The sequence below is a fragment of the Nerophis lumbriciformis genome, linkage group LG04, assembly GCF_033978685.3.
Source record: "Nerophis lumbriciformis linkage group LG04, RoL_Nlum_v2.1, whole genome shotgun sequence".
NCBI lineage: Eukaryota > Metazoa > Chordata > Actinopteri > Syngnathiformes > Syngnathidae > Nerophis > Nerophis lumbriciformis.
In genome coordinates, this window is record NC_084551.2 from 57,029,541 (window position 1) to 57,048,477 (window position 18,937).

Consider the following 18,937-nt stretch of genomic DNA (forward strand, 5'->3'; position numbering starts at 1 on the left):
TTGGTCCAGAATCGCTTCGAAGCCGTCCGGGAGTCATTTTTCATGGCTTCCCCGAACTCCTCCCATGCCCAAGTTTTTGCCTCCGCGACCGCTGAAGCCACACACCGCTTGGCCTGTCGGTACCGGTCCGCTGCCTCCGGAGTCCTATGAGCCAAAAGGACCAGATAGGACTCTTTCTTCAGCTTGACGGCATCCCTCACCGCTGGTGTCCATCAGCGGGTTCTAGGATTACCGCCACAACAGGCACCAACTACCTTGCGGCCACAGCTCCAATCGGGCGCCTTGACAATAGAGGTACGGAACATGGTCCACTGGGGCTCAATGTCCAGCACCTCCCCCGTGACATGTTCAAAGTTCTTCTGGAGGTGGGAATTGAAACTCTCTCTGACAGGAGACTGCTAGATGCTCCCAGCAGACCCTCACAATACGTTTGGGCCTGCCAGGTCTACATATATATAGAGTGGGGGAAAAAAGTATATAGTCAGTCATCAATTGTGCAAGTTGTCCCACTTAAAAAGATGATGTAATGTTCATAGTAGTACAATTCAACTATGAGGGACAGATTGGGGGAAAATAATCCAGGAAGTCACACTGTAGGATTTTTAATGAATTAATTGGTAAATTCCTCTGTCAAAGAAGTCTTTGGTCACCTACGAACAAACAAGACGTGTGATATGTAACTTCTTCTTTAAAAAACTCCTGTCCTCCACTGGTTAGCTGTATTAATGTTTGGCCTGGTTGTCAGTATCAAAGACACCTGTCCACTACCTCAAACACTCCAAAGTCCACTAGGGCCAAGACCAAAGAGCTGTCACAGGACAGAAACAACATTGTAGACCTGCACCAGGCTGGGAAGACTCAATCTGCAATAATGGTGGGAAGAAATCCACTGTGGGAGCAATTATTAGACCATGGAAGACATACAAGACCACTGATAATCTCCTTCCCACCTGGGGCTCCACGCAAGATCTCACCCCGAGGCCTCAAAATGATCACAACAATCCCAGAATCCCACGGGGGGACCTAGTGAATGACCTGCAGAGACCAAAGGCTAGCATCAGTAACACAGAGACTCACATCCTGCAGTGTCAGACATGTCCAGGCCCGTCTGAAGTTTGCTAGAGAGCATTTGGAAGATCCAGAAGAGTATTGGGAGAATGTCACATGGTCAGATGAAAGCTAAATAGTCAAGGAGAAGGAACACCCAAAGAACACGTGAAGCATGGGGGTGGAAACATCATATTTTTCTGCCAAGGGACCAGGACGACTGGTCCGTGTCAAGGAAAGACTGAGATGTGGAGTGAAAACCTCCTTCCATCAGCAAGGGCACTGAAGATGAAAGGTGGCTGACAATCATACCAAACACACGACCAAGGAGTGGCTTCCTAACAAGCATTTCAAGGTCCTGGAGTGGCCTAGCCAGTCTACAGATCTCAACCCCATAGAACATCTTTTGAGGGAGTTGAACGTCCCTGTTGCCCAGCGACAGCCCCAAAACAACACTGCTCTAGAGGAGATCTGCATGGAGGAATGGGCCAGCAACAGTGTGTGAAAACCTTGTGACGATTCACAGAAAACCTTTGCTTTTTATGTTCCTGCATTCCAACAGTGTTACTGTTCAAACCACTTGTTTTAATGACTATTTCGGCCTGCTACGCTACCGTATTTGAACCTTGGTACTTGGAGAGTCCAGTGTGTTCTGAGGTGGTTTGGGAACAATAAGACGTTGCTGACCTGCGCCTGCAGCGGCCCGTAAGGCACCAATTCTCCATCCACAGTCAGGGTCCCTCGCGTGGACAAGGGCTGCAGCCTGAAGGCCCGACAGCTGATGTGGCTCACGTACGGCGAGCTGACAGAGTGGTGGGTTCCTCGCTCCATGGCGAAGAACAGTCGGAGTAAGGTGGCTCTGGATATGCCCGCCCGCACAAAGGTCAGGTGGATCAGTCCATCGTCAAAGCGGGCCTGGGGAGCGGCGTGGAGGTCGGCTCCCAGGTGGCTCTGATAGAGGGCCAGGACCAGGACAAAGTCCCCCTCGATGGTGACCCAATCCCGTGTGGGAAGGGGCTGGTCGAGCGGGGGCAGCAGCTCATCCCTGGGCAGGTTGGAAGGCAGCGGCACGTAAGGACGGTTCTTGAAGGGGCCGTTCGGCTCGGCCATGTCGAAGTTGAACGTGGAGGACTGCATTCGCAGTGAGGGCGACCCCGGCGTGTTCGGGCGCGGGGCGAGGAAGGACGAGGAGCGCGGGGACGCGCAGGAAGGCGACGACGGCGGCGTGGGCGAGAGGGAGAGGGAGAGGGAAGGGAGTTTCGGGGGAAGGGAGTTGGAGTGGGAGTGCTGCATGAGCGAGAGGGGGCGTGGCCGAGAGGAGTTCTTGTTGTGGTCCACAGTTCTCGGCTTGTAGGAGAAAGGGGAGTGACGGAAGGGGGAGGAGATGGTGAGGGCTCGCTCGCGGGTCCCGTCGAGAGGGTAGGCGTAGCTCCCGTTCAGGTCCATGTCCTCCGCCCCGTAGGAGGCGCCGGCGTCGGCTTCCTGTGCGAGCGGCTGACTGAACAGTGTGTCGGCGATCTGGCTCGAAGGAGCCGAGTTCTTTCTGAGGGTTGGCTTGGTGTCACAGGCTCCGTCTTGGTAGGTGTAGCAACCTTCTGGCTCGCCATCCGCCTCTTCAGCGGGCACCAGTCCCTCCCCCATCCCTGCTCCTCCCTCTTCATCTTCGATCTGTGCCAAGGCTCCGTCCCCGGCGGACATGTTGCAGTCCCCTCTCAGCCTCTCCTCTTCCATCTCCGTCTCCTTTTCCCGGTCCTCCATGAGGCTGCTGGCCCTCACCACGCCCGTGCCGCCTCCCCGGGCTCGCTCCCGCCGCCGCTCTCGCTCTCGCTGCCGCTCTTCTTTCTCCCGCTCTCCTTCACCCCGCCGCAGACTCCTCTGCTCGCTGATGCCCATGTCGGAGCTGGTGCGGTGGATGGGAGTTTTGCAGAAGCCCTCTAGACCCTCGGTGATGCTGCGCGACAGGGGCCTCCTCGGCGGCGGGGGCGTGGCGTCGGGCGAGGATGCCACGGTGGCGGGGGGGAGGTAGGACAGACGACCCTTGTAGGAGCGCAGGGAGGCGATTCGCACCAGGGTCCCCAGAGTGAAACGAGCCGAGCCCAGGCCGCGGTACCTGCGGTGAGAAAAAGGCGACTTTAGTACTTTAGGTCTGGATTGGTTTTGGCCACACCCCTGACTTCAAGCCTGAGCGAGGACTAAGGATGAGAGTTTCTTCCGATTCCGTCTAACGCTTTGGTTCTTTATCGGTTCTTACTTAGACAAAAGACAACAAATTGGTGGATTAGCATACATTTTATTTACCGTAAATGCCAGGCTATACACTGCTGCTTTTTCCTACGCTTTGAACCGCACGGCTTACAACCCGATGCAGCTCATTTATGGATTTTACTTCGCTGACGGCAATAAAAGGAAATAGTTTTCAATAAACACTTGAATGGTGTGTTATTGTTTGTGCTAGGTTTGTTTGTTGCTAGTGCTGCTGTTTAAAGCTTTGAACCGGGAGCAGAAGTGCAGTTCCGTCTTCTAGCCGTCCATAGCGTTTCTACTCGTATGGATTCTTCATTCATCGCTCCAAGCAACATTTTTGAGTTTTACAATATAACTAAAACAATTCATACTCACTAAAGCGTCCCATGTGTGATGTCTGTAGGAGTGTTTTCATGCATACTTGTACGCGCTAAGGTAATCAAGCTAGCGTCTTTAGCTTTAGCTAATATGCTAACATGTTTACGAGTGTTATTAACTTACAACGGCATTCTTTTTGTATTGTTTCACTTCCACAGATTCTTCAGTAAATTCACCAAAACGTCACTGTGGAGTTATTGAGTCTGTTTAGCTGATTGGAGAGCTAGCTTGCGCAGCTAGTGGGTCCATGACAACAGTTTCTGTTTTGTTTGATCATCCGTTTTACTGCCCTGTTACAGATACAATTAAGGTATGTGAATAAACATTTACTAAATATTTCTGCGTAAACTCATTTCACAACGTATTTATCTACGGCTAACCCTATCTATTTTTTTCAATTTGCCGTAGAAAAATAAAAACGCTGATTTAATAAATGTTTGTGATCACTAGTTGTGGTCACAGTTATCGTTCCACTTCAACTTAAAGACAGCATAAGTCCATTCAAGTTGAATAAGATTAATAAATATGTTAGTGTTTGTTCTCCGTTTGACTCATTTCACTTGATCAAACCTTTTCTAATATTCCACACTACTAAATGATACAAGTATGTAGGATTCCTGCTGATATCGTATCGGATCAATATGGGTACCAGCCAATAAAAAAGGCTTCTATATTTGTAACGGGGAAAAAGAAAAGTGCTATTGGAAGTTTGGTATTCAAAAAAATATTTACAAAAAGCTGAAAAAATTAAATAGCACAATGAAAAAAAAATAAAAAGAATAAAAAACAAACAAGAAAAATAATAATAATTTATTAAATTGGTGTTTATTTTTGTACACGAAAACTAATAAAATTAGTAAGGAAAAAAATCAAAATATTTTTTTTTTTTTTTTTTAATTAATAAAATAAAAAAGAGTAATAATAATAAATAAATGCGATATCCGCAGGAATCCTACATACTTGTATCATTTAGTAGTGTGGAATGTTAGAAAAGGTTTGATCAAGTGAAATGAGTCAAACAGAGAACAAACACTAACATATTTATTATTAACAATCTGGAATGGACTTATGTTATCTTTATGTCTAATGTCTAAGTCTAAGTTGAAGTGGAGTGGTAACTGTTTGTTTTGGCCACATGTAGTGGTCACAATGTATTAAATTGGCGTTTCTTATTTTTGTACACAAAACTAAAACAATTAGTTAGCATAAACAACAAAATCTAAACATAAAATAAAAAAAAGAGTAATAACAATAAATAAATAAATACAATATCAGCAGGAATCCTACATACTTGTATCATTTAGTAGCTAAATATATTAAAATATTTACAAAAATATTTTTTTACAAAAAGCTGAAAAAATTAGTTAGCAAAATGAAAAAAATGAAAAATAAATTGAAAAAAACCCCACAAGAACAAACAAATTTAAGAATTTAACAAATGTATAAATAAATACATTTTTAAAACCCAATTATAGTTTATTCAATTAGTGTTTCTTATTTTTGTACACGGAATCTAATACAATTAATAATTAAAAAACAAAATACAAAATAAAAATGAATATAAAAAAATATATAAAAATAATAATAATAAATAAATGCGATATCAGCAGGAATCCTACATACTTGTATCATTTAGTAGTGTGGAATGTTAGAAAAGGTTTGATCAAGTGAAATGAGTTTGATGACGTTGAGTTTAGTGGTGGTAAGCTGCAGTAACGCTAAACCAAGTAGGCTTTTTGCGGTCTGCAGACGTGGTAAAGACATTAGTTTGGCTAATGGCGAACAAGGTCTGATTGACCTGGATGATGACACGTTGACCTGGCTTGCCTCAACACAGCTGAAAATCTAAAGACACACGACAGAAGAAGAAGTGAAATGAGTCAGAACAAACAATAACATTTGTATTATTAACAATCTGGAATGAACTCATGCTGTCTATAAATTGAAGTGGAGTGGGAATGTATTTGTTTGGCCACACCTAGATGCCAAAAAAAACATTTAAAAAATACTTTTTAATAAAAAGCTGAAAAAAATTAGCTAGCAAAATGAAAAAAACGGGAAAAAAAATAAAATGAAAAAACCCCACAAGAACAAACAAATTGAATAATTAAAAAAATATTTTTAAAACCCAATAATAATTTATTAAATTGGTGTAATATATTAAAAAAATAAATACAAATAAAATAATAAACAGTAACAATAATTAAATGCGATATCAGCGGGAATCCTACATACTTGTATCATTTAGTAGTGTGGAATGTTAGAAAAGGTTTGATCAAGTGGAATGAGTCAAACAGAGAACAAACACTAAAATATGTATTATTAACAATCTGGAATGGACTCATGCGGTCTTTAAGTTGAAGTGGAGTGGTAACTGTTTGTTTTGGCTGCAATAACGTAATGAATCGGCGTTTGTTATTTTTGTACACAAAACTAAAGAAATGAGTTGGCAAAACAATAATGAGCAAAGTGAGTAAAAAGGATAAACTCACCTCTCACTTTCAATGTCCACATCCGACACGAAGCCCCAGGCCACGGACAAGAAAGAGAAGACCCTCCTGGGCGCTGCCGCCCGGCTGTTGTTGTTGTTGTTGGAGGAGGACGAGGAGGAGGGGCTGGTCGTCACGGAGACCAGGTCCATGGGCCGCACGCCGCCACGACACAGCAGGAAGCAGCAGTTCAGCAGCAGAGGCTCCCGCAGGCACATGTCGTACCTAGGAGGAGTTCAATGGTGAGGGTTTGGCACACTCACTAGCTGTACTGACACGCTGTTACATCTGCTGCATTAAAAAAGTCACTACATTCCACTTGAAAAGGTTCCACTCTGGTCCACTCCCACTTCCTGATGAACACAGTTTGGTGCTCACCCGCCTTTTTCTTCAAGTGACACACCGTCACTCTTCGTGTTTCATAATGCCAAATGTAAACGAGGCTACAACTTTTAAAGTTTATTAGCTGCGCCATGTCTTGCTGCCCAAAAGACCAGGAGTGTACAAACCCAGCCTCATTGAAACTTCAAGTCATTTCAAAAGTCTGTGTGCTTTGTCGCCATCTGGTGGACAACATGGATAACTTCGTTCTACGAACACTTGCCGTGCTTTGAACGAAACCAAGCGCAGCACCATGACTAGGGAAGGTTGTTTGCATTGGATCATACACTTTTATAAACCAATGCAAACAACCTTCCCTAGTCATGGTGCAAACAAATACAAATAAAATGTGCGCTAGACATCGTGGGAAAAAGTGGGCTTTCTGGCAAAACAGTACCGCTTTGGTCCACTTGTGCTGCCAAAATCAACCAATGCAATCCACTTTATTTAAACAACAAAAATGTTTCCAAAGTGCTGCACAGCAATATTTAAAAAAATGTTCAAATATTATCCTTAACTCCACCAATGACTGAATAAAAACAAAAAATAAATAAATATAAAACCAATATAAAAACAATATAAAACTAAATATGATTAAAAGTGTTAAAAGCCAAAGAATAAAAGTGGGTCTTAAGACGATATTTAAACACAACCAAAGCTGAAAGTATATTTAACTAGTGGTTGAGACGGGTAATTACACCCAAAACAATTGTTCCTTGGATTTGGAAGGGAGATGCTTGGATCCATTCGGTATTTGTGGTGAAAGTATGACAACATGTCAGGTGTTGGGTATATTGAAAACTATGGTAAATGGGTTAGCGCTTTTCTACCTTCAAGGTACTCAGAGCACGTTAACAACATTTCCACATTCACCCACACAAGTGTCTTGCTCAAGGACACATCGGATTGTGACTAGGACGGTGGGAGCCGGGGATCGAACCAGGAACCCTCAGGTTGCAGGCACGACCGAACCACGTCGTCCCTAAAACTATGTCTGACAATGGGAGTCAATGGGGGACCAAAAAAGGGCAGAAGGGTCTAAGAGTATAATAAATGATGATCTCATACGGTATTTGGAATAACTTTGAAAAAAAGTTTGGGGAAAAAAACCCAGAGATTTATAAAACTATCTTGCCTTCCTTCAAACTTTTGGGAAACAAGCACTTCCCCCCCCGTTGCTGATGTATTTCCCAAGTGCAACATGAGTAGAATGTCCATATATGGTATAAATCTATCCAAAGTGCTTTGCGCGTGTCCGCCACTGCAGTCGCACGCTGTAGTCAATAGGCTTCTTGTCGTAGGGCCTTCCTCTTCCAACATGACTGAGCACCAGTGCACAAAGCAAGGTCCATAAAGACATGGATGACAGAGTCTGGTGTGGATGAACTTGACTGGCCTGACCTGAACCCCATAGAACAGCTTTGGGATGAATTAGAAGGGAGACTTCTCCACCAACATCAGTGTGTGACCTCACCAGTGTGCTTTTGGAAGAATGGTGGAAAATTGCCGCATCGGGTTATTTTATTTTTTCCTGCCATATTACGTTGTTTATAATGTTTGTGTTGTTTTCATGTGCACCTTACACTTCTACTTGAGGTCCATGAAACTGTGTTTTATCTACAATAATGTTTCTTCTTCAAGGGAAATCGTTTTGAATTAAAAAAAAAATAAAACTTGGTTAAAAGATTTCCATTTAAGTCATTTTTGAAAATGTTGAGCACATTTAAAAATAATTGGCCCTGCCATGAGGGGGCTACTTGTCCAGGGTGTACGCCGCCTTCCGTAAAATTGCAGGTGGGATAGGCTCCGGCAACCCCCGCAAGCCCGAGAGGGACAAGTGGTAGAAAATGGATGGATGTACAAATATACATTTGACAGGAATTGCTTCCTACCCCGCATTGTGGTTGATGGCACCAGCCAGTGCGTTGCCAGATCCACAGGGAAGAATACCAACAGGTGTTTTTATGGCTTGTTCCCAGTCTGCACGCTCCATCAGCCCGTTGATCACCTGCAGGGGTCAGTGCACGACGTCACATAAACACCATGACCTTTCACCCCACCTTATCAAAGGCCTTTGTCACCTCGTGCAGGAGTCCATCTCCAGAAATGATGACCACGCCGTCCCACTCTGGCAGAGATATCTCCCTGATCAGCTCTCGAGCATGGTTCTGACGCTCTAGGGGACAAATAGATACTGTATACATACATATATATCACACTATATGTATATTGAACAATGTCTTCTCTTTATCTGTCAAAATGTTTAAAAATGTCTGAATAAAAAATGAAACGAACTATATATATATATATATATATATATATACATACAGTACATATATGTGTATATATATACACACACACACACACACACACACACACACACACACACACACACACACACACACACACACACACACACACACACACACACACACACACACACACACACACACACACACACACACACACACACACACACACACACACACACACACACACACACACACACACACACACACCTGTCTGTATCAGGTTGTAGCTGATGTTGGCCTCCCTGATCATGGGCAGGATGTGGGTATGACACCACTGCATGGCCTGTCCTCTGCCGCTGAAGGGGTTGACCAGCAGCAGTAGTCGCTTTGGACGTGGTAGGAGGCTTCTAGAAAATTCTTGAATAAGTGGGGGGGGGGAGAGAGCATTAATTAAAGATGGCCAGAATAGAAGGTCTTAAAAACAGGTTCAACTGGATGTAAGGTAAAGAGTCACTGCATTGGAGCTCTTCATTACCATCACATGATTTACGGACTATAAACCACTCCTTTTTTTCCCCCGCGCTTTGCACCCTGCGGCTTATGGAACGATGCGGCTAATTTATGGATTTTTCTTCGCTGGCGGCCATAGAGCCAGCAGTCTACATTAAACACACATTAAATGGTGTGTTATTGTTTGGGCAGACGTTTCCTGCCGTCTAAAGATTTGGACCGGAAGTAAAAGTGCCGTTCTCTCTTTTTGCTGTTCATAGCATTTCTACTTGTGTGGATTCTTCATTCGTCACTCCAAAATACATTGGTAAGTTTTACAACATAACTAAAACGATTCTTACTTACTAAAGCGTCCCATGTGTGATATCTGCAAGTGTTTTTGTGCATATTTGTACATGCTATTGTAATGTATGAAGCAAGCGTCGTTAGCATTAGCTAATATGCCAACATGTTTACGAGTGTCAGTATTATTAAATTACAATGGCATTCTTTTTGTATTGTTTCACTTTCACAAATTGAGTCCGTTTCGCTGATTGGAGAGCTAGCTTGCACAGCTAGTGGGTCAATGATGATGACTTCTGTTTTGTTTGATCAGCCGTTTTACGGACACCGTTTGGAGAGAAAAATTCAGCACAAATTGTTTTATTATTTTTTGTTTTTAAGTCTTTTATAGATTGTGCTGCTGAGTCAATGTTGCTGATCAAAATTAATGCATCATTGTTTAGTGAGTGTATTTAATTTATTTTACAGTATTAAATGGGTGAAGTCGGTCAAAATTGTTTATAGTTTAAATAAGGATTTTTTTTTAATTTCAGGCAAATTAATGCACTTTGAATATAAATATACTAAAACACAATGTTAAAGTTATTCTTTGTTGTTAGTTGATCTATAATCCTTTTTTTGGCTCCAATGTTAATTAAAGATAGAATATTATGCAGAGGTGTACTTATAAAAAAAAGTTGACAAATGATACTATTTATAGTTGCTGTGGAGAGTGGGGTGCACGCAATGTTTTCTTTTACTTCGGGGGTGTAACAGAAAAGAAACACGGATTTATGCAATTAATTTACAGCAATGCACTGTAACAACAAGATGTATACACTTTACTATAAAAAAGTAGCAGGTCAGGGGCCACAATTTGGGGGTAATAATGACAGTGGTTTAAGTTTTTCAATTTGCATACATTTGACCACCGCTTGTTTTTGTTTCATCTGACGTCACATGGACAAAGATCATGCTCCAGAAGCCACACCTTAAGGCTCGTCTAAAGTTTGCTGCTGATCACATGGACAAAGATAAGACCTTCTGGAGGAAAGTTCTGTGGTCAGATGAAACAAAAATGGAGCTGTTTGGCCACAATACCCAGCAATATGTTTGGAGGAGAAAAGGTGAGGTCTTTAATCCCAAAACACCATGCCTACCGTCAAGCATGGTGGTGGTAGTATTATGCTCTGGGCCTGTTTTGCTGCCAATGGAACTGCTGCTTTAAATGGGACAATGAAAAAGGAGGATTAGCTCCAAATTGTTCAGGACAAGCTAAAATCATCAGCCCGGAGGTTGGGTCTTGGGCACAGTTGGGTGTTCCAACAGGACAATGACCCCAAACACATCTCAAAAATGGTAAAGGAATAGTTAAATCATGAAGGTTTTAGAATGGCCTTCCCAAAGTACTGACTTAAAGGTGTGGACAATGCTGAAGAAACAAGTCATGTCAGATATTTAGCTGAACTGCAGCAATTTAGTAGTCAAGTGGTCAAGCAGAAGCTTGTGGATGGCTACCAAAAGCGCCTTATTGCAGGTAAACTTGCCAAGGGACATGTAAGCAAATATTAACATTGCTGTATGTATACTTTTGACCCTCACATTTTCAGTAGAGCCATAATAAATTCATAAAAGAAGCAAACTTCATGAATGTTTTTTGTGACCAACAAGTATGTGCTCCAATCACTACATCACAACAAAACAAGAAATGATTGTAAAATCATGACATGATGTTCTTTACAAGTGTACGTACACTTTTGACCACCACTGTACATAGAAGTCATTAGATTACTCGTTACTAGTAAAACCTAGTAACGCCGTTCTTACGAAAACTGGTTACCCCAGCGAACAAGTTATGGCAAATTCCGGGCTATTAGTCGCTACTTTTTTCCTACGCTCCAAATCCTGCGGCGTGCAAAACGGTGCGTCCAATTTATGGATTTTTCTTTGCTGACAGCCATAAAGCAAATAGTTTTCATTGAACACGTGCAAAGACACTTAGACGGTGTGTTATTGTTTGTGCTATGGCGCCATCTTTTGGACTAGTTCACTCACTGCAGGTGCTGCAGTAAATACACACACTTACTTTGGGCCCTTGACCAAATTCTCAGATCCAAAAGTGTAGTTGTAGCCCACCTAGTTGGGTCATGGCGCCTACAATAAATGTGCCCTCACCTGTTTCAGAGGTGACCGCCACACCTCCAAGTAAACACTGCACCGCCGCCGACCATCTCTCCGCTTCGGCTCGGCTCTCGGCCAGGTAGGCCCTCACCTGCCTGCGCCGCGACACCCCTTTGCGTCTCTTTCCCGGCGGGTACCAGTAGAGGACCAGGAGAGGGGGCGCGGGGGCCCGGGGGCAGCTGCAGCCCACCAGCTCCGCCAGGGGCAGCAGGAGGCGGGCCTCCTTGCCCACTCGCGGCGACAGGCGCTGGATGTGGACGTGGACGTGGGTGAGGGTCAGTGCGTAGCTGGAGGCCGGGGCTGCGGGCGGGGGGGCGGCGGGGGCCTTCCCCCCAGGGGCACCGGGGCTGTTGGGGCAGCTGTTGCCGCTGCCGCCTCCCCAGCTGGCAAACTGGCCGTGAAGGAGGGCTTCTGATAAGGGGAAGGAGGACGGTTCTGGGGAGCGCATCCTTGCAGAGAAAAAACTATCTACTAACTTAGGAGACAAAAAGCAGCGTCCATGTCAGAGTCTTCAAGAGTTTCCAGTTCATGCTGTAGTGCGTCAGTCCAGTCCTCGAGGGCCACTTCCATCAGCGCCTCAACAAGTGGACTCCATCCAACAAGGAGGCTGGACAAGGTGGAGAAAAGTGCAAGCCACACCGACTTCCAGGTGGCGCCTTCTGTTCACGTCGTGGAGAAAATGCAAGCCTGGCGTTCCCTCCCTGAGGTCCCCGCTCCTGCATGAAGACAACAGTGTTGGATTTTAGTACCTGGGTTTGTGTGACATGAGAGCAGTACTGGCAAGACCACGGGTGTTAAGCGTACGGCCCGAGAACAGGTTTTATTTGGCCCGCGGCATGAGTTTTGTCAGGTTTAAACACTGATGACATCTATTAAACAAGACAAGAAGCAAGGAATCAAACAGAGACAGAATTAAATTTGGCTCAATTGAGGAGAAACGTCTGGGTTGTACTCTTGCACAGTCTCCACCACGCTCGGACGAAAAATTGTACGCCTCCTCTTTTATTTGGACTTTCCCTGATGACATGGCAACAGCTGTTTCTAAGGGAGGGGGGGTCGTAAACAGCCATCGCCTTTGATTACAAAAAAGTTCAAAGAAAAGGTTGTAAAACAGTTCAAAGAAAAGGTGCCTGGAGCTTGCAACAGGTCCTGCTTCCACTCCGCTTTGTAGATCTCGGGTCAAGACAATATCTTTCTGTTGATTACAGTACATCAAAGAAACCGACGCCTTCATGTCGCTCCCCATCCTACACAGTGGAGTTTTTTGGAATGAAAGAAATGGCTGTTCTAAATGTGTCCACTAGATGTCACAATCGCAAGTCTTGTAGGTGAAAATAAACCACATGTTAAAGTTAAAGTAGCAATGATAGTCACACACACACTAGGTGTGGCGAAATTATCCTCTGTATTTCACCCGTCCACCCTTGATCACCCCCTGGGAGGTGAGGGGAGCAGTGAGCAGCAGCGGTGGCCACGCCCGGGAATCATTTTTGCTGATTTAACCCCCAATTCCAAGCCTTGATGCTGAGTGCCAAGCAGGGAGGTAATGGCTCCTATTTTTATAGTCTTTGGTATGACTCGGCCGGGGTTTGAACTCACGACCTACCCATCTCAGGGTGGACACTCTAACCACTAGGCCACTGAGTAGGTGTGGGGGTCCCACAGTACATTTTTGGGGTCCCACTTTTTTTTTTGCAAGCCTTCTGAAAACAAATGATGAATGTATGCATTATCCTGTTATATCTCACATTCTATATTGTGTTTTGTCATAAACGTTACTTCATTCATTCAAAAAATTATACAAAAGAAAACACATTTGTTTGCATATGTAAATGTATTCAGTTATAAACATTCATTCACTTTCTTCTTTCCTTCATGGATCTAAACTTTACCTCTACTTTTTTCTATATTTGTATTTAATAAGGTGTCAGTGTATAAAAAGTTGTTTGCTTGGGTCATGAAATGATGACAATGGTGTGCCAGGGCATACATACATTATTTATTTAAATCTCTACAATCTACATTAACTTAAATTACCACTGATAGTCACACACACTCTAGGTGTGGTGAAATTTGTCCTCTGCATTTGACCACCCCCTGGGATGTGAGGGGAGCAGTGGGCAGCAAATTGTGATCTTTATCAGACTCCAGTACTACGCACCGGCCCCAAAGGCCCCGTTTACACTGCACTAGGGTTGCATGTAGGGCTGCAACTAACGATTCATTTGATAATCGATTATTACTTCGATTAATCGATTAATAATCGAATAAAAGAGACAAACTACATTTCTATCCTTTCCAGTACTTTATTGGGGAAAAAAACAGCATACTGGCACCATACTTATTTAGATTATTGTTTCTCAGCTGTTTGTACATGTTGCAGTTTATAAATAAAGGTTTATAGAAAAAACATTTTTTAAATTAAATTTAAAATAAAAAATAAAATAAAATAAAAATATTGCCTCTGTGCATAGCATAGATCCAACGAATCGATGATTAAATTAATCGCCAACTATTTTTATAATCGATTCTAATCGATTTAATTGATTAGTTGTTGCAGCCCTAGTTGCATGGTATATTGGTACTAGTACAGTATTGTGGTACTAATTAATCAAAAACGGTACAATACTCTGTTTGAAAAGTACCGGTATTTTATTTTATTTTTTTTACAGGCATGACGGCACGTCGTGGTGACATTGTTGGTTTACGAGCAGAGGAGCATGTTCGGCAGCGCGCGCGCACGGAGTACTTACAAGCAGTGTGTAGTGAAAGTTCTGTGGTCAGATGAAACAAAAATCACAAAAAAATAAGAGTTGTAGATATGATTGTAAAGTCAAGACAGCCGAGACATGATGTTCTTTACAAGTGTATGTACACTTTTGATCACCACTGTATATACACACACACTACTTTTGACCACCACTGTATACACACACACACACACACTACTTTTGACCACCACTGTATATACACACACACACACTACTTTTGACCACCACTGTATATACACACACACACTACTTTTGACCACCACTGTATATACACACACACACACTACTTTTGACCACCACTGTATATACACACACACACTACTTTTGACCACCACTGTATATACACAGACACTACTTTTGACCACCACTGTATATACACACACACTACTTTTGACCACCACTGTATAGACACACACACACTACTTTTGACCACCACTGTATACACACACACACTACTTTTGACCACCACTGTATATACACACACGCACTACTTTTGACCACCACTGTATATACACACACGCACTACTTTTGACCACCACTGTATATACACACACACTACTTTTGACCACCACTGTATATACATACACACTACTTTTGACCACCACTGTATATACACACACACACACACAACTTTTGACCACCACTGTATATACATACACACTACTTTTGACCACCACTGTATATACACACACACACTACTTTTGACCACCACTGTATATACACACACACACTACTTTTGACCACCACTGTATATACACACACACTACTTTTGACCACCACTGTATATACACAGACACTACTTTTGACCACCACTGTATATACACACACACTACTTTTGACCACCACTGTATATACACACACACACTACTTTTGACCACCACTGTATACACACACACACTACTTTTGACCACCACTGTATATACACACACGCACTACTTTTGACCACCACTGTATATACACACACGCACTACTTTTGACCACCACTGTATATACACACACTACTCTTGACCACCACTGTACATACACACACACTACTTTTGACCACCACTGTATATACACACACACACTACTTTTGACCACCACTGTATATACACACACACACTACTTTTGACCACCACTGTATATACACAGACACTACTTTTGACCACCACTGTATATACACACACACACTACTTTTGACCACCACTGTATATACACACACACACTACTTTTGACCACCACTGTATACACACACACACTACTTTTGACCACCACTGTATATACACACACTACTTTTGACCACCACTGTATACACACACACTACTTTTGACCACCACTGTATACACACACACTACTTTTGACCACCACTGTATACACACACACACACTAGTGTCTTCAAAGCCTCCATTTTTTAATATCAAATATGGACTTTTCTGGAGACGAGAAGCAATGTTTCATGTTCACATTGTTTCTTTTGGGGACATCAGTTTCAGGTATCATTGTGGCGCCGAAGCCAATCAGAGCCAAGACCGTGTCTGACGCACACACCCAAGTCACACGGACGCCACAGCATCGCTCACCGGTGTGCAAACATTGGAGGCCGCTCGTCACACTTGCGCTAACAAGACGGGACGAAACAAACGGCAGCGTGGAGGCTACGTCGCCATGGCAACAGGGCCCAGAGAGAATGACGATGCAATAAAGTCGTCACCTATTTCTTTTCATGTCTTCTTCCAAACTTGGTGACACTACCTTTCATCGTCTCATGTGCAGTGGTGGTCAAAAGTCTACGTACACTTGTAAAGAACATCATGTCATTGACTTTACAATCATTTCTACAACTCTTATTTTGTTGTGATAGAGTGATTGGAACACATACTTGTTGGTCACAAAAACATTCATGAAGTTTGCTTCCTGTTGGAACACCCAACTGCGCCCAAGACCCAACCTCCGGGCTGATGATTTTAGCTTGTCCTGAACAATTTGGAGCTAATCCTCCTTTTTCATTGTCCCATTTAAAGCACACGTTCCATTGGCAGCAAAACAGGCCCAGAGCATAATACTACCACCACCATGCTTGACGGTAGGAATGGTGTTCCTGGGATTAAAGGCCTCACCTTTTCTCCTCCAAACATATTGCTAGGTATTGTGGCCAAACAGCTCCATTTTTGTTTCATCTGACACCACATGGACAAAGATAAGACCTTCTGGAGGAAAGTTCTGTGGTCAGATGAAACAAAAACTGAGCTGAGAGTCGGTGACAGGGTGAAGTAGCCACAGAGAGTCGGTGACAGGGTGAAGTAGCCACTGAGATGCAATGACCGGCTGAAGTAGCCACCAAGAGTCGATGACAGGGTGAAGTAGCCACTGAGACGCAATGACAGGGTGAAGAAGCCACTGAGACGCAATGACAGGGTGAAGTAGCCACCGAGAGTCGGTGACAGGGTGAAGTAGCCACAGAGAGTCGGTGACAGGGTGAAGTAGCCACTGAGATGCAATGACCGGCTGAAGTAGCCACCAAGAGTCGATGACAGGGTGAAGTAGCCACTGAGACGCAATGACAGGGTGAAGAAGCCACTGAGACGCAATGACAGGGTGAAGTAGCCACCGAGAGTCGGTGACAGGGTGAAGTAGCCACAGAGAGTCGGTGACAGGGTGAAGTAGCCACTGAGATGCAATGACAGGGTGAAGTAGCCACTGAGATGCAACGACTGGGTGAAGTAGCCACCGAGAGTCTGTGACAGGGTGAAGTAGCTACTGAGATGCAATGACAGGGTGAAGTAGCCACTGAGATGCAACGACTGGGTGAAGTAGCCACCGAGAGTCGGTGACAGGGTGAAGTAGCCACAGAGAGTCGGTGACAGGGTGAAGTAGCCACAGAGAGTCGGTGACAGGGTGAAGTAGCCACTGAGACGCAATGACAGGGTGAAGTAGCCACTGAGACGCAATGACAGGGTGAAGTAGCCACAGAGAGTCGGTGACAGGGTGAAGTAGCCACTGAGATGCAATGACAGGGTGAAGTAGCCACTGAGACGCAATGACAGGGTGAAGTAGCCACTGAGACGCAATGACAGGGTGAAGTAGCCACTGAAAGTCTGTGACAGGGTGAATTAGCCACCGAGAGTCGGTGACAGGGTGAAGTAGCCACAGAGAGTCGGTGACAGGGTGAAGTAGCCACAGAGTCGGTGACAGGGTGAAGTAGCCACAGAGAGTTGGTGACAGGGTGAAGTAGCCACTGAGATGCAACGACTGGGTGAAGTAGCCATCGAGAGTCAGTCAGTGTGAAGTAGCCACTGAGAGTCGGTGACAGGGTGAAGTAGCCACTGAGACACAATGACAGGGTGAAGTAGCCACTGAGAGTCGGTGACAGGGTGAAGTTTCCTGAGTGTGTGATCACATGCACCTCTGAGACAGACTGTGAGTCAGAGTCACAAAGTGTGTGGTCATCAATGACCACAGGTGGTCATGTGACATGTGGTCATGTGACATGTGGTGGAGAGAAGAGTGCATTTAGCTGGTATCACATCTGACACTTTCAGTCATTCAACCAATCAAAGGTGTTCTCCATCTCTTCCTCTCAGCTGTTCTAGTGAACACACACTTTTCTAGTACTTTCTACACAACAAGTCACTGATGGTAATACAGGATCAAAGACAACATTGTCAACACTACAAAGTGCAGCTGCAGACACCACATCTGACAACTAATACATCTTTCCATATATTAGCTGCATGTTGTAAAATATTCTGTGAATGCTTATTTACATACCTTATTCTGTAACACGGCAGTAAAACGGCCGATCAAACAAAACAGAAGTCATGGTCATGGACCCACGAGCTGCACAAGCTAGCTCTCCAATCCGCCATAACAGACTGAATAACTCCACGCTGACGTTTTTCACCAAAGTGAAACAATACAAAAATAATGCCATTGTAAGTTAACAATATTAACACATTGTAAGTTAACAATACTAACACAACGTAAGTTAACAATACTAACACATTGTAAGTTAACAATACTAACACATCGTAAGTTAACAATACTAACACATCGTAAGTTAACAATACTAACACATTGTAAGTTAACAATACTAACACATCGTAAGTTAACAATACTAACACATCGTAAGTTAACAATACTAACACATTGTAAGTTAACAATACTAACACAGACACTCGTAAAACTTTTAGTATATTAGCTACTGCTAACGATACTAGCGTCATTACATTACGATATATGCATGAAAACACCCCTACAGACGTCACACACGGGACACTTTATAATAATAATAATAATAATAATACTAACTGGGATTTATATAGCGCTTTTCTAAGTACCCAAAGTCGCTTTACATGTAGAACCCATTAATCATTCACACCTGGTGGTGGTAAGCTACTTTCATAGCCACAGCTGCCCTGGGGTAGACTGACGGAAGCGTGGCTGC

General features: G+C 43.7%; 1 protein-coding gene across 4 annotated transcripts in view; it reads right to left on the reverse strand.

The window, feature by feature from the left end:
* The window catches only part of sphk2 (sphingosine kinase 2), a 28,802-nt gene that overhangs the window by 6,009 nt on the left and 3,856 nt on the right, over positions 1–18,937 (reverse strand). For all 4 annotated transcript variants that reach the window (XR_012050399.1, XR_012050398.1, XR_012050397.1 and 1 more), the window contains exons 2-7: positions 11,738–12,459; positions 9,059–9,208; positions 8,621–8,715; positions 8,432–8,547; positions 6,162–6,383; positions 1,735–3,157 (exon numbers count right to left, since the gene is read on the reverse strand). Coding sequence is in view for 1 of the 4 variants with exons in the window: in XM_061958043.2 (XP_061814027.2) it covers positions 1,735–3,157; positions 6,162–6,383; positions 8,432–8,547; positions 8,621–8,715; positions 9,059–9,208; positions 11,738–12,191 (2,460 nt within the window). In the remaining 3 variants the exon portion in view is untranslated. The remainder of the gene's footprint in view (positions 1–1,734; positions 3,158–6,161; positions 6,384–8,431; positions 8,548–8,620; positions 8,716–9,058; positions 9,209–11,737; positions 12,460–18,937) is intronic.